The sequence below is a fragment of a genome, unplaced genomic scaffold (genome assembly GCF_019419815.1).
Source record: "Pyrus x bretschneideri cultivar Hongxiangsu unplaced genomic scaffold, Pyrus_bretschneideri_v1 Contig21, whole genome shotgun sequence".
NCBI lineage: Eukaryota > Viridiplantae > Streptophyta > Magnoliopsida > Rosales > Rosaceae > Pyrus > Pyrus x bretschneideri.
The window spans coordinates 2,994,227-3,019,487 of record NW_025999513.1 but is presented as its reverse complement, the minus strand read 5'-3'; the positions used below and the strand labels follow the sequence as shown (position 1 = coordinate 3,019,487).

Below are 25,261 nucleotides of genomic sequence, written 5' to 3'. Positions count from 1 at the left end.
CACGCAACTGCTTTATTAATTTTCACAGCAAAGCAAAAATATGTTTTTTATTTTTTAATGTTAAATAGAGCAATACAAAACTAGTCCTAAGGGTGTTGTCCCTTTCTAGTCGTGCTTCATAAAAAGTGGAATATCCTATTAGAGTACAATATATATTATACTTTTTTACAAACTATTATTGAACACATTGGATTGGTATCATGCATATACTTTTTAAGTATTCATCAATGCGTGTATATTTCACTTCTGGGTAAAGCTTTGAAGCTTCTTCTACTCCTTCTCCCTTGATTTCAAAGTTCGTCAGATCGCTTTCATAGAAAATGTGGTAAAAATGCCCGACACCTACCTTACTTGCATAGTCCATACCTGAAACATAATATTTCAGGTAGAGAACAAAATCAAACTAGTACATAAAAATAAAACTCTCAAATGCTGACTAACCACAAGTAGCTATGAATGTTCATTGATCCCGTTCAGTGTCGCTGACAGATTAACATCCTATAATTTTGAGAACTAAAAGTACCCCAACTAAATGGTGTTAGATTGTAAACCATTGATTTTGAACATCACACAATCCGAGAGTTCAAATCTAAATTCTTAGCACTAAGTGGTGTCAGCTATTTTAATGTGTCGATCAAGCATGTAGTTTAGTATCCTAATGGATAAGGTGTTGGATTTTTACTTATATGTCTTGAGTTTAAAACTCTCATCTCCCTTAAATTATTGTAATAATTTTCAACTCTTCCCTAGAGACATTAATTAAGCACGTACGAATGAATATATGTTAGTAATTTTCTTGAACACAACTGATTTCAAATGATTAAATACCTTTTATAGAAGCAAGAAAGTCTTGTTTAGAAATGGTGATCTTTACTAGTTTCTTTCCGAGAAGGTTCTCCCACATTTCGACCAATTGTTTCTGTGTGAGTGCGTTTTCAGGTGGATGAAGGTACAATGTTTTGTTCAACGTTTGTGGATCATCTATCGTCTTGATCGTGTATGTTGCGATATCAGCTTCATCCATAAGAGTAACTAAACAAACCATGGAGATCATCAACGTTTGTGGTTCAAGAGAAACCTGACTGTGGATTCCTCTTGTTCTTTATGCTCTGGGACTTCTGATACCATTCTTCATATTTTTAGAAACTGCCCAAGACAAGGAGTAATTGGGAATTGATGGGAATGCCTAGACAGGTACAACTGGCCTTTAATCATGATGTAACTGCTTGGGTGATGGCTAATTTGAAATCCATGTTAGTATGGCCTGAACAAATTGGGTGTAGTGATTTTATTTTTACTTGTTGGTATACATGGAAAGGGAGGAATAAACAACTCTTTGAAGACAACTTCGCAATCCCGCAATCTTCCAAAACTATTATTTTTAAGGCTGCAAATGAATGGTACGATGGCTCTAAGTGTGTATGCTCTAATGATCCTAAGATGCAAGTTTCTCTAGCTTGAGATCCACCTACTGCAGAGAGGGTGAAGCTTAATGTGGACGATTTTCAGACCAATGCTACTAGAAATATAGGTGCAGAGGAGTTTTTAGAGACAACATCACTAACTGGCTCGGTAATTTGGGCAAAGGGCAGATGATTGATGCTGAAATTTTGGGGGCCATATTTTGGACTGAAATTTGCAGTTAATAAGGGTATTTCAAGATTATGCGTGGAGATGGATTCGGCTCTTGTGGTTAATTTAATTAATGATATGGCTAATATCAGCTTTCATTCTCTTGCCAACATCATTGATCAATGCCAACAACTTATGACACGCATAGCCAAATGCGAGTTAGTGCACGTCTATCAAGAGAAGAACATAGTGGCCGTTGACATTGTTAATTGGAACTATAATATATATCTTGGGTATCATTATTGTGGAAATCTTCCTGCTTAGATTAGAATTCGATTATTTGATGATATGATTCAATTAGGAATTTAAGGGATTTTAATGTAATTATAAACTCCCATGAGGTCTATGGATTTTAAATGATTCACACATACTCACACGAATTGTGAAAGAATTTGATAGAGTATTATATTATGATGTTTAATGATTTTGGTACTTGTTTTTCTTCGCCATTCCTTTCCAGCAATTGAGTGTTAATTTTTTTTCTATTTTCTCTCTCTAATCAGTCCATTGTTATTTCATAAAATGTAAAGAATGTATTTCCGTGATTTTGCTCCAAGAATATTGAGTACAATTTAAGGATCAATGCCATATTTCACAAGCCCTAAATTGTAGGAATTATATAAGAATTAGAGGAAGGAATTACGGGCCGTGCGCTGATCCTCATTAACAAATAAACTAATACCCAGACAAAGGTTTTAGCTTTATATATTGAACTTCAAATTTCCTTACAAAAAATTGAAGTTGTTCATGCTAAAATACTGTAATCATACACCATGATGCAGCAAAACAACAAAAACAAGTATAAGCAATTGAAAAACAAATATAGGTTGACCAACCAACAAGATACTTACGTCGTAATCAAAAAATTTACAATAGGAGAAAGTAAGCATATAGACCTCTGTGTGTATTACCTATAGAATATGAGACTGCTTGTATTGTACAGAGTAATAACGCTGAAATCTTGAGAGGGGATGCATGATTTGCGAGGATCTTTAGTATTTATACGTCACATCCTAGAATCCATCAAAATCCTCTAATTCATTGAATCTTACAAATTCACTGGCTTTTTGAGTACCCTCAGACTTTAAGAGATACTTTCAAACTTTGGATTGAATACTATCAAACTTGGATTGAGTACTTCAAATCTGAATTGACAACCACTTGCATTTAAAAGACTCAACTAAAATCATAAGGGAAATTTTATTTACACTCAATGATCATATTTTCACACCCAACTTGAAAATTTTGTCCCGAAAATTTACCTTTTTACCCTCAAATACAAAATTGACAAACTTGAAAAAAATAAAAATAAACAAACAAACAAAAACAAAAAGAAGGACAGTAAACCCACCCAACCACCTACTGTGGCAGGGATCGGACTTAATTCCGATTGTCATTCCAAAAATTGTCGTCGCCGACCTACTCTTTATCTCGTCAATGTTCAATTCTTCGTGCTCATCTCTATGGGGCTAGATTTTGGTCCGACTACTATTTCCTTAAAACTTAATGAACCAATTAAAAAAAAGAAAAGAAAAATAAGAAAAAAAACTAGCAAATTGCAGCTCAAAAAAGTGGTGTGATCTTGCAATTCGTGGAACAAGGATGCAGTCCCATACGTGGACAGGTTAAAAAGCTATATATGCTTTCAAGGATGACAAGTAGTCATTTGAAATTGGGTGAAGATGTTATGACCCTGATTAGCTTAATCATATTTAGGCATTGAATTAGTTAGTAAAATGGGATTATTACAAGTAATTAGGAAAGTCTGTTAGATTCTGCTAGCTGGTAGTGGTTTGGGAGTATTATAGATAGTCCATTGTGTAATGGCTTTGCCTGATGGTTAATTTGATAAAAAGAAATTAAATACAAAAATATATGGGGCTCTGCTCCTTCATCTCTCCTTCCCTCTTCTTCCATAGCCTTCTTGTGCCACTTGCAGGTTGATTAAGGGAATTGAGAATTGGGTTGTATCAATGGTATCTTCTCGAATCCTGGTTTCCCTCCTGTGCACACCCACCTGACCCGTCTTCCTGCCATGGATGCACGCCTCTCCGCTGCAATCAACTTATTTGAAGCTTCGCTGCATGCTGAGATCCGTGATGCAATCCGCGAAGCTATGCATTCTGCACTCACCGCCATTCACAAGGCTGTGAATCCTGTACTCGCAGAACTCCGTAGTGACCTTGCTCAGTCACGCTGTGACTTGGCTCTCGGCGTCGAGGGAGATTCTGATCCAGCCTCGATTTGTTCCGCAGAAGCTGCATCAATCGAGGTAGATTCACCAACAACTTCAAAATGGAGACGGCAACCCACTGCGAATTCCGTCAACAATCCACGACCATTCCATTCCGCCATTGCTCTTATCGTCACCGATGTTGAGAGCACTTGCAAGTTCTCCGGTTAAGTCCCAATTGAAAGAGTTAATGGCAGCCACAATTCCACTGCCACATTTTGAGAAAACCATGCCCGTTGTGATGGTGACCACGCTGCCGCTACTATTTCCGATTTCAGCAACCTTTAGCACTGAATCAGCCCACGCTCACAGTCACAGACCCGTTTTGAGCACTAAGGAAGCTACAACAATGGCGCATATTTTGGGTTTTCCTCTCAAGAACTATGAAGCTACTGAATCTGCAGGTCTCTCTCATACGAACACCACGAAACGTCGCCATGAGGTATTGCGATCTTTGATTTCCAATTTGTCACATTGGAAGGCCAAATGGCATCAGCTTTTGCAGTTTATTCTGGCGTATCATACTGGTGTTATTGTAGTCATGTATGAAGATTTTTTTAATGAAAAATTTGGATGGATTGATTGGTATCTTGTGGGCAACTTTCTGATGAAAGATTTGTGTGCATCGAACCTGTTTGTTGAAATGTCTAAGAGACAAAGTACAGAAAATTTGTCATGGAATAGCAACCGGGGTTGGTCAGTTGCCCTTGGTTCTCCCTGCACATTTGCCAGGGATGTGGAAAAGCTTGGATCACAGTTTCATATGTAGGAGATTTGTGAGGTTTTTACTATCAATGCAGCTACTCCTATGGCTCTCGTTCCCTGAACACATTTGGGGTTCAATATCTCAAGGGGGAGGTAAGGAAGAGGTTCTGCAAGAATGAGTGTAAGTCCAAGAAGAATACTGAGGAGGTTCACATTTGGGATTCCTGTATTGATGAATTTCAAAAGTGGCAGGCATGTTCATGAGGAACTGGCAAAATATGGTGACCTGGAGAATCAAGTTTTGTGCAAATGGACATATCTTGGTCATGCACATATGCAGCTAAATAATGAGAAAGATTCCCGAGAAATGGAAGCTTGTGGATGTGATGATGATTTATTAGAGGAGATTGTATTGGGTGATCTTGCAGATGGTCATCATGCTAAGATAGGATGCAGGGTAGCCTTCCCTAGCCATCTCCCATCAACCGCTACGAATGAATTAGGTCTTGTAGTAGGAATCTCTGTTGAAACTTCCCTAGTTGATGCTCATATAGGTGGCGTGGGGTTACTGGAAAGTGTGCCTATAACAAATTCCGAGCCCAAAGAGTGTTATGTGACAAAGCTGAATGGTCATGCTGTTGTGAATACTGTCACAGACAAGCTTGGAACATCAAGGACACATGGAATTTCTACATCTGGGAAATCGTTTGATAAGAGAAAAGAAATGTATGGAGTTCATGTTGACTTCATACCATTTTGGAATGCTACACTTATGGACAAACGTAAAATGAAAAAGTCACCAGAAGAGGCTCAAGAGGTTGTTGGGAACATGAATGATGCTGCTGCTAGTGCCAAACAGATAAGGGAGATGGAACAAGGCTTGACCAGTTTGATAGTTTTGGGGAATGGGCTATTTTCTGATCTTATTGCACAGCTGCAGGATATACTTGATTGTGTAAATGAAGCTGACATCTTGCTGGAGAAGTTTGATAGTGCAGTTATTAGAGCTCAGATTCAACAATTGGATCAAGAAATCAGGGAGTTAACCTCATCTGGACCTATAACCATCTACAATGAGAATTCTTCGTCTAGTGGCAATTATGCTTCATATTTAGTTCCAGTTGCTGCACTTGCTGCAATGGGCTATTGCTACATGTGGTGGATAGGTTGGTCATTCTCAGATGTGATGTATGTGACAAGGCATAATATGGCAAATGTTGTTGAAGCTCTAATTAGAGAGGTAGCTAGCAAGAGCAATGACTTTGCTAGGAACGGAACAATAAATACATTGAAAAGGAGTGAATGTGCTATGGGCACCTATTTGGATTTAGTATGCTCTCTTGGTCACATGGAAAGCAATTTTGTTGCCTTAGCTATTGATTTACATGCTGAGTTCTCTATGTTTTTCACTTGTAACCTTGACTTTCGGCCTTTATGGGATCCAGGGGATGCAACTGCTAAAATTGTTAAGATGATACTCTATTTTAAAGCTGTCAAGGCAGAGTGGCTTAACATGGTTGCAAAAATAACCAAGTTAGGTAGTTTTATGGTACAATGGGATAGAAGTGTTAAAGCTTTGAATAAAGGAAAAAAGCAAAAAACTGGAGATGGTGGATATAGTGATGAGATGGAGAGTTTGCATGATTTAAGTGTGAGCAAGGCTGTGGATATGGTGACTGGGTTCGAAAGTGCATTGGCAGGACATGTTGTTAACAATATAATTCGTAGTACCACTGTAAGATTGGAGAGACTTCACTCAGAGAGGCTTCATAGATTGCCAGAATGGTGGTGTTCTGCGGTATCTCAGCTGCTGATGATTGGTAAATCCATCCTATCTAGTTCAAACAAAAGTCAGGAAGCAAATGTCAATGTTGTTTTGGGAGCTGGTAGATCTGAGTCTACTGGTTGAGAACATTTCAGCTGGGCAACTTGGTTTGGTCAAAAATGTGACAATCTTTAAGGACTTCACTACCAGCTTTGGTGATGCAGCATCAAAAGATGGGTTGCAAGTCCATGCAGGGTCTCCATTTGACAATATGGGCAGAATTCTTTTTGGGAAAAACAACGGCAAAGGCTGCAAATAGGAGCATGTTATGCAGAAGCAAACAATTAAGAAGCACAACCAGTTCTTCATTTTAACCTTGAGGACAAGGTTGTTCTTAAGGGGTAGGCAATGTTATGACCCTGATTAGCTTAATCATAGTTAGGCATTGAATTAGTTAGTAAAATGGGATTATTACAAGTAATTAGGAAAGTCTGTTAGATTCTGCTAACTGGCAGTGGTTTGAGAGTATTATAAATAGTCCATTGTGTAATGGCTTTGCCTGATGGTTAATTTGATAAAAAGAAATTAAATACAAAAATATTTGGAGCTCTGCTCCTTCATCTCTCCTTCCCTCTTCTTCATAGCCTTCTTGTGCTACTTGCAGGTTGATTAAGGGAATTGAGAATTGGGTTGTATCAGAAGAGGGAACTGATGAGAGATCAAAATTTGAGAGAGAGAGAGAGAGTGAGTGATCGATATCAATATCAGAAGCCCTATATTTCTCTGACGAACCTAACTCAGCTCAGGCAACACGATCTCCTAATTTCAGTCGAAGGCCACAAACCGCCTCCACTATCATTTTACAGTTCTTCTACACCCTTCGTTAATCCCTCTTTTCAGTTTCCGGCAACCCACCCAACCGCCAATTGGGGCTCTTAGGGCCACTTCGACCCACCCATTCGCTAGTTGATAATATCTTTCTACACCCTTTTTTTACTAGGGCGTAATGGGAATATAAAATTTAAAAAAAAAAAAAATGAATGGGTGCAGAGATAAGTTAACTGGGTTCAAATAAAAATTTTCAAATTATAATTGGATACACATAGATTTATAAATGCCTTTCAAATCTAATATAATCCTATTCCAATACACCCTCGAATTATCTATAATAACTCTTCAAGCTAATTTTGGGGGTGATCCACCCCTTATGTTACCAGAAAAAAAAAAAGAAAAGGTACATCGTCAAGTTTATTTTTGGTACTGTTTATTACACCAGTAAACTCAAGAAATTTAATCAATTAACTCCAAAAATATAATTTTTTTTTTTTTTTGTTTTACACAAAGTGGACTGAAATACTACTAATACAGCGACTAACGAATTGACTGCTGAAGATGGAAAGAATATACACGTACCTTAATATTTCCAGCTTCTTTGATAGCTTCAACAAGCTTGAGCTGCAACAAAAGATTGTGACTCCGAAAATGCACCCCAGACATGGTACAAATTACAACATCGACAAGCTTGACAGCTCGAACAAGGCTTTGGAGATGAGAAAAGGAGCCCTCCACAAGGTGAGCCCCTTGCTTCTTGAAGCCCAAGAGCATCTGCAGCTTCTCAATATCAAGGCCGATCTCTGGCCTTTGAAGGACGTATGTTGGGTGACCCGAGGCAAGGTTTGCCCTAACAATCCTTCTCCCGACGTACCCAGTACCACCTACCACAAGAACCTTGCTGTTTCCCATACCTACCAAATATCACTTCTGTTTACCTCTTGTTTGTTTGTTTTTCTTGCAATATTAAGGGAAGAGTAGCTCTATATAGGAGTCGAACACCTGGAGCCTGCAGGGGAGTCGCTTTGAAATATTTGCATTGGTTTTTGCTTGAAAAATTAAAACTAAAAAAACGTCAGCAAAGGAAAATGAACTGGTTTGGTATTGTTCAGATTTTAGTACATGCACGTGTTTTTGTTGGAAACTTATATTAATTATCCATCGACCCACACGCTGTGCGTATATTATTCTGCTATGACTTATATTTATAGGGTTAATTACAATAATACTTTTTGAGGTTTATTATATTTTTACAAAACTTCTTCACGTTTAAGAAATTACACTAATATCTCCTGACGTTTTAGTTTACTATCACATCACCCCTTAAATGGCAAATTTAACCTTTTAATTAATTACTAAAATAAAAAAATCTTTGTAAATAAATAGAAATAAAGTCAAACTAAAAAAAAAAAACATTAAACATTATAATAAAACAAAAGAAATTCTATATAGCATCATAAAATTTAATTAAAAAAAATAGAAGAGAAAATCCTGTACGAACTGAACTCTCATGTCTAGCACATATGAAAAGCTATTCGAAATTTGGAACACGACCTAAAGCAGAGCCAGACTTGATTGTCCAAGATAAACGTTATCAATTAGCTAGTCTTCATATAAAACTCCTCTATTCCTATACTCATAGTCATACAACAAGATGGGCATTAAAGTTCAAGCTTGAGCTCGTCTTTTTCACTAGAGAGGAGGTGAAGAACGTGGTGGATCGCGACGACCCAAGCCCAAAACATGGCTACATGGCTCCGCATCTGTTCAGAGCTTGTCTGGCTTTTGCATAAGAGTGAGGATAATGTTAGAAAGATTAAATTTATATATAAAATTTTGTAAATTAAATAATATTGAAATTGATGATTGAATTATTATTTAAGCGTTAATAAGCATGTTCATTCCTATTGATGACACATTATTTAGTTTGCAAATATTTTTCTATAAAATTAGTTTCTCTAGCATTACCCTTTACATAAACAATTTGTTTCCTCAGATTTGGTTTCTCTTTCCTGCAAATTTATATGCCAAACGAGCTAGATGTTTAGAACTCTAAAACCCTAGTTGTTGCTCTGCGATTTTATATATAATTTTAATTTAGTTTTTCTAACTTGATTTCTCTTTCTATTCATTTATAAATATTTTTTATTTTTATTTTAGCTAATTAACTACAAGGGTATATTCGTCATTTAAGGGTTCTTATGAAAGTGAATTAAAACGTCAGGGGATTTTAATGTAATTTTTCAAACGAAACGTGAAGATTATTGTGAAAACATGATAAACCTCAGAGGGTGTTAATTTAATTAATCATATATTTGTATCACTTTTTTAGGTGATCCTTTTTTTTTTAACAAAAAGGAATTGGATTTGAAAAAGTTGGGGTGGGAATTGGGGGAATAGGATCTTACCCAGATATTCTTTGTGAGAATTCTGGAAATCATTTCATCGTATCGGTTCATTTATTATCTTGCAGCCAGAAATTATTTGAATTTTTTTATTTAAAATTAAACCAAACAATACTTGACAAAATTAATTATATGATGGTAAACAGACACGAAAAATAAACATAATAAAATAATTCTCTAAATTCTCACAAAGAATCTAGCAAATCCTCAGCCGAATTGGGAGTTTGAAAGCGGAGAGGGGTGGTTCAGTTTTTATTTTTATTTTTATTTTTTAATTTGTGGAAAGAAGAGCGAAAAGCGTGAGAGAGAGAGAAACATAAAATCAAATCTTTAAGTTAAGAAAACAAGAAAAAAAGGGAAGCGATACTTTCTAATCCATTCATTTGCTTGCGTAATCTGACATGTATTTTTTACTTCACTACTGGCTTTGCTGACGACAATTAAAATGCGGCGGATGCATCACATATTTTTGCATGCGTTTTAGACCATTGTTTTAATGTATTTTAACTTCAAATTGTTTATTTTTAGTCTTCATAACAATTATGTCACACAGACAAACCGGAAAACTATTTGAATAGTTTAAGGTATGTTTTTTTGTACAATCCATTTTCTTCATTACAAACGAATGTCTTATTAGTTTTGAATTTGTATACTTTTTTACGAGAAAGGTCTATGACGTTTTAGAAGATAAACGATTTGATTCATAAAAATACATTACAGAGTAATTCACAGAAAAATGTCTATAAAATTTAGAGAAGTTGTGCTGAGAAAATATTTTACTTTGAGGGGAAGATGTAGGGACATGGTGATTCTCAGTCTTCTTTCTACAGATTGGCAAACTTGATGTATTTGTACCCAATAAAAGTTAAATACAGTTATGCAAGTAATGTTGTATTTGATATATATTTGTGATTTCAATTAGTTAAAAATGTAATGGTATTTCATGAATCGTCCTTTTAATTAATGATACTGCTTGTATTCCATGGGGAACTTACTTGTCCACCATTTATGATTTACGAATTTTTAGTGTCCAAACATTATAATTGATCATTCTCTTTATTATCATCCAAGGTCGGCCTTGTGGATAGCCGAAGTAGGTGCCTACCTAGGGACCTCAATTTTTTTTAAAATACATACACACACATGTACTAGCCTTTCTGCACGCGCCTTGTGCGTGCGAAAGGTTTTTTTACATCACGACATGCTACTCGCAACAGTTAGAGTTTTTTTTTTTCCTTCCACAGTTGGTTCGAGTGGAAAGGTGTTTTATTTTTGTTTTTGTGAAGGCAAATGAACCATACTAATATAAATAAAATATAAATTGAACCCATAATTGAAACACACTAACATTTTAATCAATACAAAAAAGGAATAACGCAGATAAGATGACGATCTCTGATATGTTGCTCCTATCATTTCCCTACATACTTGATTTGTTGAAGTCCACTTTAAATTCTTTTGGTTCCTACATTTTAAAAAAATGGACACAATATAATTTATTTGACAAAAGAAAAGATAACATGAGAGGAAAATTACTATAATAGTTAAGTAACATATGAAAGTGATCAATAATAAAAATTCATGTTACATATTTCGTACATTACCATTTATGTTAATGTTGTGAGTTAGAGGATAAAGATACATTTAATAGCACCGCTACTTTTCACTCTAGTATTAATGTAGTGTGAGGACACTTCTCCGTAATATAACATCAATTCATAATTCAACCAGTAAATAAAAGTTTATAGTGCATGAAAAAGTGATGCCTTAGTTGATCACATGTATTTACATATTGGTTTTGAATTTGTGTAGCATGTGGATCAATAGAGCAAGCTGTTGGTGTGCAAAATGAGATTGTCTAATTTATTGTAATTGGTCTTTTTTTTCATCAAAAGGTTTTTTGATGCAATTGTTGTTGCTAAAATTTTGATTGCCCCTTTGGTTATTCCACACCTTGAAGTTAATCCCGCATGGCAAGATTCGAGGTATAAAGTGAGTATGCTAACGTGGAATTGTTCCTAGATGTTATTATTTCTGTCCAAGGGGAGCCATTGATGGGAAACTTCTTTTGCAACCCGTTTGATCTTTCAACTATTCCACATAGGGTTATCTGCAAGCCAAAACCTAATAGCTAGTCTCTTCGCCACACTCACCCCTCACCTAAACCGTAACCAAAAAGCAAAAAGTCGGCGGTGGCTTCGTTTTGTACCGAACTCTTCTAGTTGGATAAAGAGAGAAAAAGAAGAGAGTGAGTAAAAAAATTAGCCAAAGAAAACACAGAAAAGTAAGACCAAATTAACTTCATTACCTTGAGGAATATGAGTCAATGATTAAAGAAGAGAGATCCGCAGAGAGAAAAGATAACCTCAAGGCTACAACACCTTGAAAAACTAAGGTACTTCCCTATTGCTAAGTAAGGGGAACTCATGCACTGATACACATTAGTAAGAATTAACCACACGCTGTAAAAATATTCATCATATACATCAATCTGATACACATTGGAATTTATCATGCACTGATACATCATAAATACAAATAATTAACACTTCAAAATATTCATTATATACATCAATCTGTCTCTTAAGCTTGAATTGGGCATAAGTCTGTAAATTCCAATTCACATGTCTAAAAACTGATTCTCTTCTGTTAGCAAATTCCATATCGAATTGTACCTGGACCAATAATAATTTGAGGCAACCGAACCTACACATTTAGGCCTTTCAACTATTAAAAAATAGATTTGTAAGTCAAACAATCTAATAATCCAAGCACAAAAATGCAAATTGCAAAAGCTAGAGCACATACCTTAGTGGGCAGAAGTTTTGATTACCTGACATAATTCCATTGATATCACTGCAAATTCCACCATATTCAGAATCGTACACCTCCATCAACAAATGGCAAAGCAGAAAATCGGAACAATTGAAAAAGAAGAATCGATGAATCGGGAAGACGTACTTGGAGAGGTCAAGATCGAGATCGAGATCGAGATCGAGGTGATCAAACGTTGGTTCTACTCGTTTTATCCCACATTGGAGTCTTAAAATTGCACGGCAACATGTTGATAGCAGTTGCAAAACTGAACTGAACATGGTTATCCTAAACCCACGTTAATATATATATATTTTTTTAAAACAATTTTAAATTTCTAAGTGTGTTTTTAAATATTTTATTTTCTGACAAAATTGCCCTTGTGTTTTTATGTATCAAATTCGGTCAGTTTTAGTTTTTTTTTTTTTTTTTTTTTTGTTTTTGTTGTTGTTGTTGTTGTTGTTGTTGTTGTTTTAGGGGCTTTTTAGTCCAATTATTTTTTGTGAAGCTTTGAGACACTAAGTGTTATTCTGGTTTTCTAATATTAGAGATATTTTGTTATAGTTTTGTTGTGGATGGAAGAGAAGTGAGAGGAATGTGAGAGAGATACAGACAAAAAGAAAAGCAAATCTTTAATGTTGAAGAGAGCAAGAAAGATTAGAAAAAGTGATGCTTTCCAACTTAATGATATTTTTGGATGTACTGCAGAACTATGTAATGTGCACTCTCATGAATTTTTTTTTTTAAATTTTTAAAAGGCGACAGCTGGTGACAAGTCATCGATACTCACTCTTTCTTGGGGTCGTAGGTTTATAATTTTGGAATATTAAAATTGCGCATATTGGTTATGGACTTGTCATTTGAATAAGGATCCTTTCTGGATTTTCTTTATGAAGATCCTAGGGATCCTCAAATCGTATCTGCTGCGGCTATTAGTTTACCCTCTCACACTGGAGAGTTCTAGGGGAATTGGTTTACCCTCTTGCATTAGAGAGCAATTAGTTTACCCTCTCGGACTAGAGAGCTTACCCAGATGGGTATCATGCGATTGGTTTACCCTCTCGCACTAGAGAGCTTACTTAGATGAGTGTTAGGGAATTAGTTTACCTTATCGCATTGGAGAGTTATTAGTTTACCCTCTCGCACTGAAAAGCTTACCCATATGAGTGTCAGGGAGTTTGTTTACCATATCGTACTGGAGAGCAATTAGTTTATCCTTTGGTACTACTCGAGAGCAATTAATTTATCCTCTTGCACTAGAGAGCTTACCTAGATAGGTGTCGGGGAATTGGTTTATCTTCTCGCATTGGAGAGCATGAAAGTCGTTGTTGTAAGCCCATATGAGGAAAACTGGACTACTAGACAACTGAAATAATCCTCAGCCTGTGAAGTCTTGTTCGGCGATCTGCTTGAGACTTCAAACTGCTTGTGGAACCCACGTAAAGGTGTACATAGGAATCGCGGTGAGCTGCTCCCAGACTTTCTTCAAGTATTGTGCTACTGTTAGATGTTTGCAAGCTTCTACACTACTAAGTCTTTTGTTATCAGGGGCTACGAATAAAGCTTTGTCTTCTACTTTGTCGTTAAATGCTTTAAAGTTTAGAGTTCCATGGGCTTGGTCGGTACGATTAAGAGCCACAGGGTAAGATCGGCACGACTGGGAGCCATGGTGCAAGATCGGCAAGGTTGGGAGCTATAGTGACAGATCAAGGGCTGTCAGAAGCCAGGGAATAGGTAGGCACGACTATGAGTGTGGAGCTGAGGCTGACTTGGGCTAGGTTGTAGACAGCAAGAGGAATTGGACCACTAGGTTCGTGATGATTAGCTATTGGTGATGTAATGCTCTAGTATTGAATCTTTGGAGTGTTGAAAACACAACATGCCCCCGGTTCTTGGTAGTTGGGCTAGTGTGTCATTTTGGTACTCGTCTGCCCCTGGCGCACCACTAGGCTAAGCTGCTGTGTTTGTTAGAACAGAAGTAATCTTTGTATCCAATAATCTATGCAAGATAGTTCGTCTACTCGATCTTGTCAATGAAAGATGACTCGCTTATGTTGGTGAGGTTTCGTCGGAAATTTTCGTCAGTAGCTTCGTTGCGTTAGAAATCGCGCAATCATTCTGTCATAAGTTTCTCAACTTCTTTATGAATTTACCTTTGCTGGGGCAACGGAGCTTCTGCCTGCTCCCGGTTGTGACCTATTGGTCTAGGTTGCTCATCCTTATGCTCAGTTCGTCTATGTTGCGGCTGCGGTGCATATGGTATGTTTCTGGTAGATGAACGGGTTACTTACAAGCTGCTGATTAAACTTGAGCCAGATTGAGTGACTGTTTCTCTCTGTCCACTGTGCTACCTACTCCGATGTAAGGTGGAAGATGCTCCTTACGAGCCTAGTCGCGAATGAACACTTTGTTTGGAAAGTTGTCCATGTTGATTATCAGAGTGTGGTCCCAATCGTGAATGTATGCTCGTCAATGGGCCTAACCGAGAGTGCACGGCTCTCCACGCACTAAGACTAAAGTATATGTTTTCTCGGAGGCCCAGACGGGAATATACACTACCAGAACGCTCGGTTTGTAGCTAGTCGAGAGGCTGCTTATTGGGACGCTACTGGAGAGGTTTGTCGTCTGCCCTTATCCTGCTTCTACACACCTCGTCTGGGGCACGTTGCATCTCTGTGCACTGTAAAAGCTGATTCACCAAGGTTATCTACTGCGCGAGGGTGCTTATCCACTCTATGACCTTTCGAGACAAATGTTGTTTGCCATTTAGGATGGAATAGCTTGGAGGTTTATTTCTCCTTGAGTAGTGGAAGTGCAATGGACTCTAGGTATGAGATATGAGTTGAGATATGACAAATCTGTAAAAAAATCAGGATGAAAATACCCTCGGTTCAATTGTCGATCCAGAAATCTGAAGCTAGAATGATTGAACTGGCCTTAGATCGGTTGGGATCACTAAGTGGACCACAAGAGCAGGTTGGGCTGCGAAAGTGGGCCAAGCCATGTGCGGCATGCGTGGGTGTGGTGTCGTTTGGTCTACTTGGCATTAGGTCGAGGGTGCATTGGTCCTGTTACTGTTAGGCTGCTTTATTTGTTGCAGCCTCAGCTACTATAGCAACATCGTGGGCCTGCTGGATCTAGGTTGTCTCGCTTTGGGTTGGCTGCCTTGTGGCACGGGTTTGGGCTCGTTACTGCAAGGTGGCAGCTACTGTTGCTTCGTGGCCTTGTTGCTATGGACTTGTCCTTCTCCTCACTACTACGGTGGTTTCCGTGGCTACCATAGTGGTGGTACTCCATGGTGGCAAAGTTATTCCTTTTGCCGCTGCGTTGGGCTTTGTGGAATTGATCTGGATCTTTGAACGTAGGAAGTTTCATTCGTCATGGTTTTCGAATTTCCCACCATTGTATTTTTCTCCTACATCTATTCAAAGAATTAAAAAAAGTCTAGGAATAAGAACGTATAAAAAATTTACGTATGAATGAGAAATGAGAAACTTTGAATACAAAAGTCTTCTTCGAGCGTGTGAATTAAACTCTCAATGAAAGCACCAATTTGTGGATGCAAATTTCTGCCATCATCTCCTTTGACGAAAATGCATCTGCAAAATAATAACACCTAAGATTAAGGCCAAAAGCCTCATGGGCCCACAATAAATTAGGGGAGGGGGAGGGCTTTTGCCAAAGAATCTTCGATGCCAAAGTTAGAGTTCTGAAAAGAATGTGTTTGGGAGTTTGTAGGTAGCAAATGACTTAGCTTTTTAGTGGGATAATAGGGCTATTTATAGGAGAGAGGCCGGCCCTTAGGATGATGAGTGGTCAACCATATATGGTGGGTAGCAAATTGCAATTAACATGGTAATTATTCCTAAATTAAATAGAAACTTTTGAGAGTTACCTTTTGAATAAAATCAATAAGGGATTGATGAGGAGTGATGAGAGAAATTTAAATAAATACCATATTAATCACTTTTGACTCTTCGTTGATTGAGCTATTATTATCTTTTGCATGGGTGTGGGAATCCAAAGGTGTCCTCGAGAGTAATTTTGTCCTTCTTGTCCAAAAATTCATGTGTCACCTCCACAGTTTTTGTGATTATTTTTGGCTCCACAATGTAGAATTAAGAAATAGGATTGGGATTTTCAATATAAGGAATAAACAAACCATGGATAAATCCAAGCGATCTTTTCGAATTGATTATATAAACAGGAGTTTATTAATCAATTTATTAGCGGACAAGAAAAAATATTATCTAGATGGGTGAATAGATTGACCTTAAAACAACAACGATTAAGTACAATTGCTATAAAACAAGCTTGTATTTTATCTTAGTTACCTTTTCTTAATAATGAGAAACAATTTGAAAGAAGCAAGTCAACCGCTAGAGCTGCTGATCTTAGAACTAGAAAAAAAAAATAACGTTGACTCTTCAATTGAATTGAATCAAAATAAAATTTCAATCCAAACTCAAATGCGGATTGACGTTTTTTTTTTTGTTCGAAAAATCGTAAAATCGAAATGTCCTGTCGTAAGAAAAAAAAATGAGAGAAGAGGAATAAATACTTTTTATTTAACATCTTTCTTCATTTTGATGACCTTATCATATTTTATCATACTAATTTCTACTCTACCTTCCTAGATTTCATTCTCCTGGGAACTCCATTTAAACTATTCCAACGGATTCCTTCCAATCTCTTTATTTTATGATCTCATTGGAAATCATATAAAGACAACTCTTATTTAATATAGCTATTTGTGCAAGTATTTTACGATTAAGAAGTAACTGTCTCTTGTAAAGATTGTGTATAAATTAATTATAACTGAAGTATACTTTATTCTACGAATTACTGCATTTATTCGAGTGATCCACAACTGACAAAAATCTCTCCTTTGTCTACCTCTATCCCGATGAGCCGAAACCAAAGCTCTTATTTTCTGTTGAGTAATAGTACGAGTAAGTCTTGAATGAGCCCCTCGAAAGGTTGATGCAAATAAACGAATTTTTGTTCTACGTCTTCGGGCTATATACCCTCGTTTAATTCTGGTCATTGAATAAATGAAACTTTGATGAATAACTAATCGATTTCCTTTCTTTCAGTTATTCCCTTCCCGTATCCTAGTCTATTAATAACAAAACGGATTCTTCCAATGTATAAAATTTTAATTCCAATGGCTTTTGCTACTATAACCTTCCCGACCACGATTTTTTTTTTTTTTTTCTAGGTGAAATGCCTAGAAAAAATTGTATTGATATTAGGTATCAAAACCACATAAAAGTTGTAAATAGAAATGGATATAGTGGGTTCCATCGTTTCTATGGTTACTTCTTAAACGGTGAGGTCCTCTCTATACACCGGAGCCCTTCTTTCATTTAATCAATGTTATTGTTAACTTGTACAGTTCACACTCTTTGGCTCTACCCATAATTATCCAGTACGAGGTCTTTCACAATGAGATCTACTTATACAGTAACGGTATTTAATTATGAAGATTAGCTGAGTAGCTGACCCTGTTAGTCCGTTCTTGCAAGAGTAAGGCATAATTTTTCTGCTTTTTAAAATAGTATTTCCCCTGCTTAATGGATATCATTTGCTATCAATGGAGAATTCTTTCTCATCTTAAATTTAAAACGGAGTTGATTGGATTTGCACCAACGGAAACCATACATTTGATACCACAATAGAAGGATAGATCTTTTTGATTTTTAGATATTGAATGGAGTTCTTCCATTCTAGTCTATTCACTGGTACTGATCGTTGATACTGGATCAATTGTTTTCTTTCTTTTGTCCTAGCCCATGATCTGAACGAGTCGCACATACACCCTAGTACATGTTCCTCGTCGCTGAGGACATCCCCCAAGAGCGGGGGATTTCGTGACATTTCTGATTGGCTGTCTTGTGTTTCTAATAAGCTGTTTAATAGTTGGCATATTGAATCATATACATAATGGGCTGGTTTAGATCGATCTTAACCGGATGATTATGAATTATTTTATTTCTATATTAATAGATTAATGAATAGAATATTAAATCCGGTAAGAAGATAAAATCTCAAATCACCAATTCGTCTGAAATTTTTGTTATTTTTTCTTTTTTATTCAGTCGCTACAAGATCAACAATTCCATGAGCTTGGGCTTCTGTTGCTGACATAAAAACATCTCTTTCCATATCTTCGGATACAACCCATAAGGGTTTGCCTGTCCTTTGTACATAAACCCTTGTGACGGTTTCGCGCAGCTTCAAAAGTTCTTCCGCTTCCAAGATAAATTCTCCCGTCTGTGCCTCATAAAAAGAACTAGCAGGTTGATGGATCATTACCCTGATGATATAACATAATAAATGTTTATTCTATCTCGCATGATGATAAGGTGAAGAGATAAAGAATAATAAAATATATAATTGAACAACCGTACAGGCATCTTTTACGCATTGCATACGGCTCTATAATGGAATTCGTTTTTACCTTACTTAAATATCAAATAAATTTCATTTAAATTAAATATAGGGTCTATCAGACTCGGGTTGGTAAATGATCCAATAACCACCCTTCTTTTTGTTTTTGGAGTAGTTCAAAAATACTATGATGGCTCCGTTGCTTTATATATTTATTTCGTCTGTTATTTAGCAATCCCACACAACCAAGATGTAGGTTTTGTGTTGGCCACATCATCAATTAATAAAAAAAATTTAACAGTATGTGGTACATTGCAACATAATGCAAAGTCTAAGTGATAATAAAAAAATTTAAAATTCAAGTGGTAAATATGCATATCAACAAAAATTCTAACATTTGAGGAAACTTCTTTTATAAAAATAAAATAAAATAGGAAATCGTTATTAACACTCTGATAAAGTAATACGGATCGAAAAAGAAAAAGCGAAAGAGAAAGGAATTGTTTATTCATAGTGTTCACGACCACCATATTTCCAAATCCATTCCTCTATAGGATATAATCCAAGGCCCAATACATAAAATCTCACTCTACACAGAAGCCCTGTATACACGAAGGGAAGCCCAAACCTCAAATCCCAAACCAGATAACTTCTCGTTTACTCTCCGACATCGATAGAGTCAAGAGTGTTTCAGTGATCACTCAGATCACTTTCCACTACAGCAGCAGCAAGCAAACTGCATCATCCTCTATGGACCCGCTCTCGGCCCTCCGCGACTTCACAATCCGCGGTGAGCTCGACAAGATCGTCCGGATCAACGACGAGTTCCGGTTCGGCTCCGACTACAGCTTCCCCTGCCACGCAGAGACCGCCTACCGCTCCAAGCAAGGCAATCTCTACACCCTCGAAACCCTCCTTTATTACGTCAACAACCACCATATCAAGCACACCGACTACATCCAGTGCGCCCGCACCCAGGGCATCCCCTCCGTCACTTTCCCCGACCGCAAGCCCCTCCTCGACTACCTCACCGGAAAGATCTCCTCCTCCGACTCCATCGAGTTCCTCCTCCCTCCCCAAAACGACGCCGTCCACCTCACCAAAATCTCTACCACCCTTGATTCCGCCAGCAGCGACAACGGCGATTACGACTGCCTCGGATTCTAGGGTTTTTACTCAAATCGAGACGCCGGTGGACTGCATGTCGTTGATTTGCTCCAGCGAGCGCCCGTTGAAGGACCGGGAGGGATTGCTGGAGTGTAAAGGTAGGAACTTTTACGCCGTTTTGACCTCGGCGACGAAGCGAGAAGAGGAACGACAGCGTATTGAGTCCCAGCAGAGGAAGGATGGGCTGGTGGCGAAGAGTAGGCTAATGGGTTCCGACGAGAGGGGCATGACCGGGTTCGGAGACGAATCAGGTTACGACCCGAACCCGAAGCCCAAATTGCACCTCAAGGGGGGTAAAATTGGGGAAGGTGTGCCCATAATTTTGGTGCCCAGTGCTTTTCAGACGCTGATCACGATTTACAATGTGAAGGAGTTTTTGGAAGATGGGGTTTATATACCCACTGATGTGAAGGTGAAGCAGATGAAAGGGGCGAAGCCGGACTGCGTGACGGTGCAGAAGAAGTTTAGCAGGGATAGGGATCGGGTGGTGACTGCTTATGAGGTTAGGGATAAGCCCTCGGCGTTGAAGGCGGAGGATTGGGACCGGGTTGTGGCGGTTTTCGTGTTGGGGAAGGAGTGGCAGTTCAAGGATTGGCCTTTCAAGGACCATGTTGAGATTTTCAATAAGAGTAAGTGAAAACTTTCAGTTCTGAGGTTTTAATTGCATTGAGAAATTGTTATCTGGGTCATTGAGATTTTAGCTTTCTGAATTTGTTTTATGTGACCTTTGAAAGTTCATTGTAGCTGATTTCATGTGTTGTTTGTGTATGTCGTGTTGTGATGCAGTTATGGGGTTTTTCATGCGGTTCGAAGATGATAGCGTGGAGTCAGCAAAGATTGTGAAGCAGTGGAATGTGAAGATCATCTCGGTGAGCTATTTTTGCCATCTTGAGCTTCCTTGCTTCTTTGTTTTTAGATAGTTATGCTAGTTAGGGTCTTGCTTTTGTCATTAGCATCAGTGTTCCACTTCATTCTTGTTTTTTGTTCTGCTTGTTGGTCAATATTGAACTGTGTTCTAAATGTGCAGATTAGCAAGAATAAACGACATCAAGATAGAGCTGCGGCATTGGAGGTGTGGGACAGATTAGAAGAATTTGTGCGGTCAAGATCACATTCTTGATGTGCATCAAGTTGCGGAAGAAAGAGATTATAGCAGTCATGTTGGTGCAGGTTGCGCTTTTGTGCTCCTTCAACTTTTAAGTTTTGCTATCAAAATGTTGAGGATTTTTTAGGATATGTAACGTTTCATTTTTTTCTGAGGAGTGATGAGACTATATCAATCTAAGAGTACATGGAGATGCTTGGCTGAATATCCAGGGTTGGCAAGGAGAATGGCTGAGGATAGATACTTGAAGATGGACTTGTTGTTTTACATATTCGCAATGTTAAGCAAACCTTTGCCCGACCATTGCAGATATGCAGAGGGTTTCCTAGTCCATCTAAAACTGATTGAGAAACAGTGGTCCGCGCCATTGAACCTTCTTTTCCTGAGGTTCTGCAAGACTCTGGGTGACATTCATCGAATGCAGTATCTTCACATATTTGCAAACTAGTCGGAAGGTATCCAGGTCCAACATCTCCAACCATCTAGGGGGACAAACTGCGTTATACAGCTAACGCTCGTCGTGGAAGTGATGTGTATATCCGCGAGGACGGAGATTGAAAAGCCTATTTGTATATTGTGATTGATGTTTATGATCATAATTCTAATTCAGTTGATTGTAGCGGAAGATCGTCGATAGTGTTTTTTGATTGGAAAAACTAATGAAAAGGGTTTGGAAACTTTGAGTATAACGAAAATGACAAAATAAAAGATAAAGAGAGTAGTACATGATTGACTTTTTAGTGTAAAAATGTGGTTTTTCGTTAAAGTGAACAGTATCGGAAGCTTTTCGTTAAAAGGTTTTTTTTTTTTTCACTCAAAAGCCAGAAAACATTTATTATCAAAGAAGGGACTAGTACAAATACCATATCAACCTCTCTGAGGTTACAATGAATATATCTATAATCTAACAACTGAATTCAAAATAATAATCCCATACGTTAATAATCACAAACGGTATTATGCGTATAACTCAAAAAGTTTGGCCAACAGAAACATATTATGTGTATTACTCGAAAAGTTAGACCAACAGAAAGAAAATCAGCACATTGTGAAGGTAGCGTATGCTGTAGCCAAGAGAAGAAACAGTTGAGTCGGAGTGGACATCTTGATGGAGTATCCGTCCGACATGCCGCCTTGAGTCGATGGTACAGTTTTTGAACCGGTTCCTGCACGATTTGAACACCAATACAAAAATTTAGCGTCAACCTCACAGATGAAGCAGAGGATCAAAATTTCAACAGATTCATTCGCAACTAAAAGAATCATATGAACTGTTTGTGTGCCTGAGGACCTTCATTAGGAGAGTCTGCTGCTCCTGTTGGAGAGCCAGCCGGAGAAGCAGCTGCGCAAATATAGCGGTAGTTCAAGTTATTAGAAGAAGATTAAAACCAATCATTAGAATGTGAGCATCCAACTGAAATTAATTGGGTGAGAGGCCCAAGATCATTTATGCTATTAGGGAACGCTTCAATTCTCTGATGTAGGATTCACTCAAAACACCGACATAAGACACTGAGCATATGCAGGCTTACCATTGCACTTGCTGAGTGGTGGAGTCTGGACATTGCAAGCACCAGGCAATGCCAGAGCCTGAGTCTGGTTCACATTGATCCCTAGAGATGATCCACCGCCATTAAGGACCTCACACAAACACTGTGGGGAGGAAGCAACAACGCTGGCGAGCTGCGAGCAGCACCCGGAAGAAGGGGTGGAGGAGTTGCCAGTAATGTAACTGAGGCAGGGTGACATGCTGATGATCACGTTTGTGCAACTAGACTGGGCTGCTGCCCTTGCCAAGAACATGGTCACTAGGACAAGGACTAGAGACATCTCAAACTTTTGTGCCATTGGAATATAAGTTTTTTTGGGTTTGTGTGGGAAGTGATTGGGAAGCTGTGGTATATCTGAACTGGGATTTGAGTGTTTTGATTTGTTTGGTGAAGTTAAGGGGAGAAGTATGGGGCTTTTTGTAGGGGGGGGAGATGAAGAAAGAGGACAAAAATGTTGGCTTAATTGGTAGCCTAAAAAATGTTGGCTTAATTGGTAACCTAAAAATTGTTGGCTTAATTGGTAACCTAACTATTCCTACTTGTATTATGTCACAAAAGGTTCTTCATTTTGTTATGAAGCTTTAGATTTAATAATTTGATTCAATTGTTGAATGGCTTAGCTGGCTATGGAATAGTACGAAGGTCGGTTATTGGGTTACCAACTTCTACCGTTTTTGGCATAGATTAGATCCCAACTTAGAACTTTTAGATATTCAAGGACAAGTTGTTTTGTATCTACTGGATAACTCACTGTATTTGTAAAGTACGTCGAATTAAACATGAAAAAAACTTATACCTCTCGTGCAACCAAATTTTAGTCTTAGTGACGTTATCTCCAATAAATACTTACTACGTGTTAGAAAAAATTATATTACCTGTCCAATGAACCATTGACACATTATGAGTTGGTGACATGAGAAAGCTTCTCCTTCCAATCCTCGCAAATGGCACACTCATAATTTTAGAAGAATAAGTTTATTTTGTGTCTAATCGATTTTAATCCCTTCAAAATAAAAAATATTCATTTACTTCTACGTTCAAATAGATCTTAAATTATAATTTATTAAATCCAGGTAATAGGCACCAAACGAGCATCGTAGAAGGTCATACCACAAGAGAGATGGCCGACAGCAAAACTCAAAGCCATACTTTATTCTATCTAAGAGAACAATATTTACCAACTCAATCAATCATTGTTGGCTAAAGTACTTCTATCTTTCATTTTCTCTGTACGAGTAATATTAGGAAAGTGAATCGCACAACACGTCAAACTTAAAAACTGATATATACTCTTAAGTTAAGATAACAAGCCCTTCAAACAAATACTTGTTAACATAATTACTTCGCCCTTGAAAGAGAAATTTGTTAAGATAATTACTTCTTAAATTGCCCAGATGCTATTTTGAAAGAGATTTTGGAGACAATGGTAACTACATTTCTTTTTATTTTTAGAATATTGCGCATGATTTGTTTGACAATGACGATATTTTTGGTAGCTTGTAGAACAAGGAAAGTTGACCTGAGCTTATGATTGTGAACAATGAAGAAAGTTTAACACCTGTCCACGAGATGAGGTAAGGTGAATTACTCTTGTCCTGTATTTGCATGCTTCTCACAGCATATCTATGCTCGCATGCTGGTCAGCAAAAAGTTACTTGTCATATGATTATCCGACCCCTTTGCTTGAATAGCAAATGTGGAACGATTTCCCTATTATTGTGGCCTCGTGATACAATCATACATATAAAAGGAAATGTCTTATTGAACGAGGGCACTGCATTTTGGTGAACCCTAAGTCCTTCTCCTAAGCCTGTAACAGGAAAATGATTGTTGAAGCCAATTCTACTCCTTTATTTTTTGTATTTCAAAGTTATTATTATTTTTCAATAATTATAGAGTTTCAATTACATAGTTACAAAGTTTGAATTTTTGTGAATAGTCAATAAAAATTTGTAGATCTCTCGTGGTCATTCTTAGTATTTGTAGATAAAGCTTGATCCTACGAACATATAGGCGAAAACCATTCGTGAAACGGAGTTGTAACGATAAATTTACAAACGACTAAAGTTGGGGCAAAAATGATCATTGAGACCTCTGTAAATAGAATTATAGAAGGCCCCATATATTTTGGGGAGCCTTCCTATTTCTGGCGAATTGACTCGTGAGTCGACTGGGATCACCCTATTGCAGCAAACTCGACCTGCCTCCTGGGCGAGTTTACTAGGCCACTAGACTCCTCTCATCACCACGAGCACAACTCACCCCAATTCGACCATGTTTGGCCTCTGTTTCCAACAGGTGGTGCTCGACGGCTTCGAGTTGTCTCGACTGGAACTTGTCGTCACCGTCCACCCCGATGCCAACTATCACCACAAGTTGATAGCTCTTAAGCCCAGGAAGAGATCCCCACCCCTGATCATGCAGTTGAGCAGCAACGGCGACGGGATGAGGCTTGGCCGCCACGAGCGACGCTGCATGGCCAGTAACCCGACTTTGCTTTCCAAGGCTAATTTCGATGCTCTAATCAGTTTTTAATTTCCGGTGGATGTGATTCAGTTGGTAGAGCCTACTTTTGTAAATGGCCTCCACTTGACCTTTGTTGTAGGCAAACATTCGACCATTGGATCGTTAGGAAATTTTAGTGTGTTATTGTGCATATTA

General features: G+C 37.8%; 4 protein-coding genes across 5 annotated transcripts; 2 read left to right on the top strand and 2 right to left on the bottom strand.

The window, feature by feature from the left end:
• The first annotated feature begins 4,745 nt into the window (after positions 1-4,745).
• Positions 4,746-6,961, top strand: LOC103959239. Its single transcript, XM_009371588.3, has one exon. The coding sequence runs from the start codon at positions 4,746-4,748 to the stop codon at positions 6,477-6,479; it is 1,734 nt and encodes a 577-aa protein (XP_009369863.2). The 3' UTR covers positions 6,480-6,961.
• LOC108866449 (isoflavone reductase homolog) lies at positions 6,817-8,078 on the bottom strand. Its single transcript, XM_048584245.1, has 2 exons — positions 7,749-8,078; positions 6,817-6,894 (listed from the first exon to the last, which is right to left on the bottom strand). Exons 1-2 carry the CDS (start codon positions 8,076-8,078, stop codon positions 6,817-6,819), a joined length of 408 nt encoding a protein of 135 aa, XP_048440202.1.
• An 11,306-nt stretch (positions 8,079-19,384) lies between these two features.
• On the top strand, positions 19,385-21,671 carry LOC103937648 (protein CDC73 homolog). The gene is given in 4 exon segments (XM_009347598.3): positions 19,385-19,870; positions 19,872-20,574; positions 20,732-20,814; positions 20,973-21,671. Coding segments are annotated over 4 exon segments (1,221 nt in total). The 5' UTR covers positions 19,385-19,528; the 3' UTR covers positions 21,066-21,671.
• Positions 21,672-21,966: 295 nt separating this feature from the next.
• LOC103937646 (non-specific lipid transfer protein GPI-anchored 5-like) lies at positions 21,967-23,004 on the bottom strand. Of its 2 annotated transcripts, none has more exons than XM_048584566.1 (3): positions 22,583-23,004; positions 22,338-22,392; positions 21,967-22,221 (listed from the first exon to the last, which is right to left on the bottom strand). In XM_048584566.1, the coding sequence occupies exons 1-3, from the start codon at positions 22,896-22,898 to the stop codon at positions 22,089-22,091; spliced, it is 504 nt and encodes a 167-aa protein (XP_048440523.1). In that variant the 5' UTR covers positions 22,899-23,004; the 3' UTR covers positions 21,967-22,088. The 2 variants fall into 2 exon arrangements, with proteins under 2 accessions (XP_048440523.1, XP_009345871.1); XM_009347596.3 differs by having other exon boundaries at positions 21,967-22,216; positions 22,342-22,392.
• Positions 23,005-25,261: the final 2,257 nt, after the last annotated feature.

Excerpts from the sequence above, each read along its gene's own strand:
- LOC108866449 (XM_048584245.1), bottom strand. The coding sequence starts at position 8,078 with ATGGGAAACAGCAAGGTTCTTGTGGTAGGTGGTACTGGGTACGTCGGG. Across the intron at positions 6,895-7,748 it reads AAGAAGCTGGAAATATTAAG|GCAAAGCCATTACACAATGG; the intron begins GTACGTGTATAT and ends ATTAACCATCAG.
- LOC103937646 (XM_048584566.1), bottom strand. The coding sequence starts at position 22,898 with ATGGCACAAAAGTTTGAGATGTCTCTAGTCCTTGTCCTAGTGACCATG. Across the intron at positions 22,393-22,582 it reads ACCACTCAGCAAGTGCAATG|CTGCTTCTCCGGCTGGCTCT; the intron begins GTAAGCCTGCAT and ends ATATTTGCGCAG. Across the intron at positions 22,222-22,337 it reads GACTCTCCTAATGAAGGTCC|TGCAGGAACCGGTTCAAAAA; the intron begins TCAGGCACACAA and ends GTGTTCAAATCG.
- LOC103959239 (XM_009371588.3), top strand. The coding sequence starts at position 4,746 with ATGAGTGTAAGTCCAAGAAGAATACTGAGGAGGTTCACATTTGGGATT.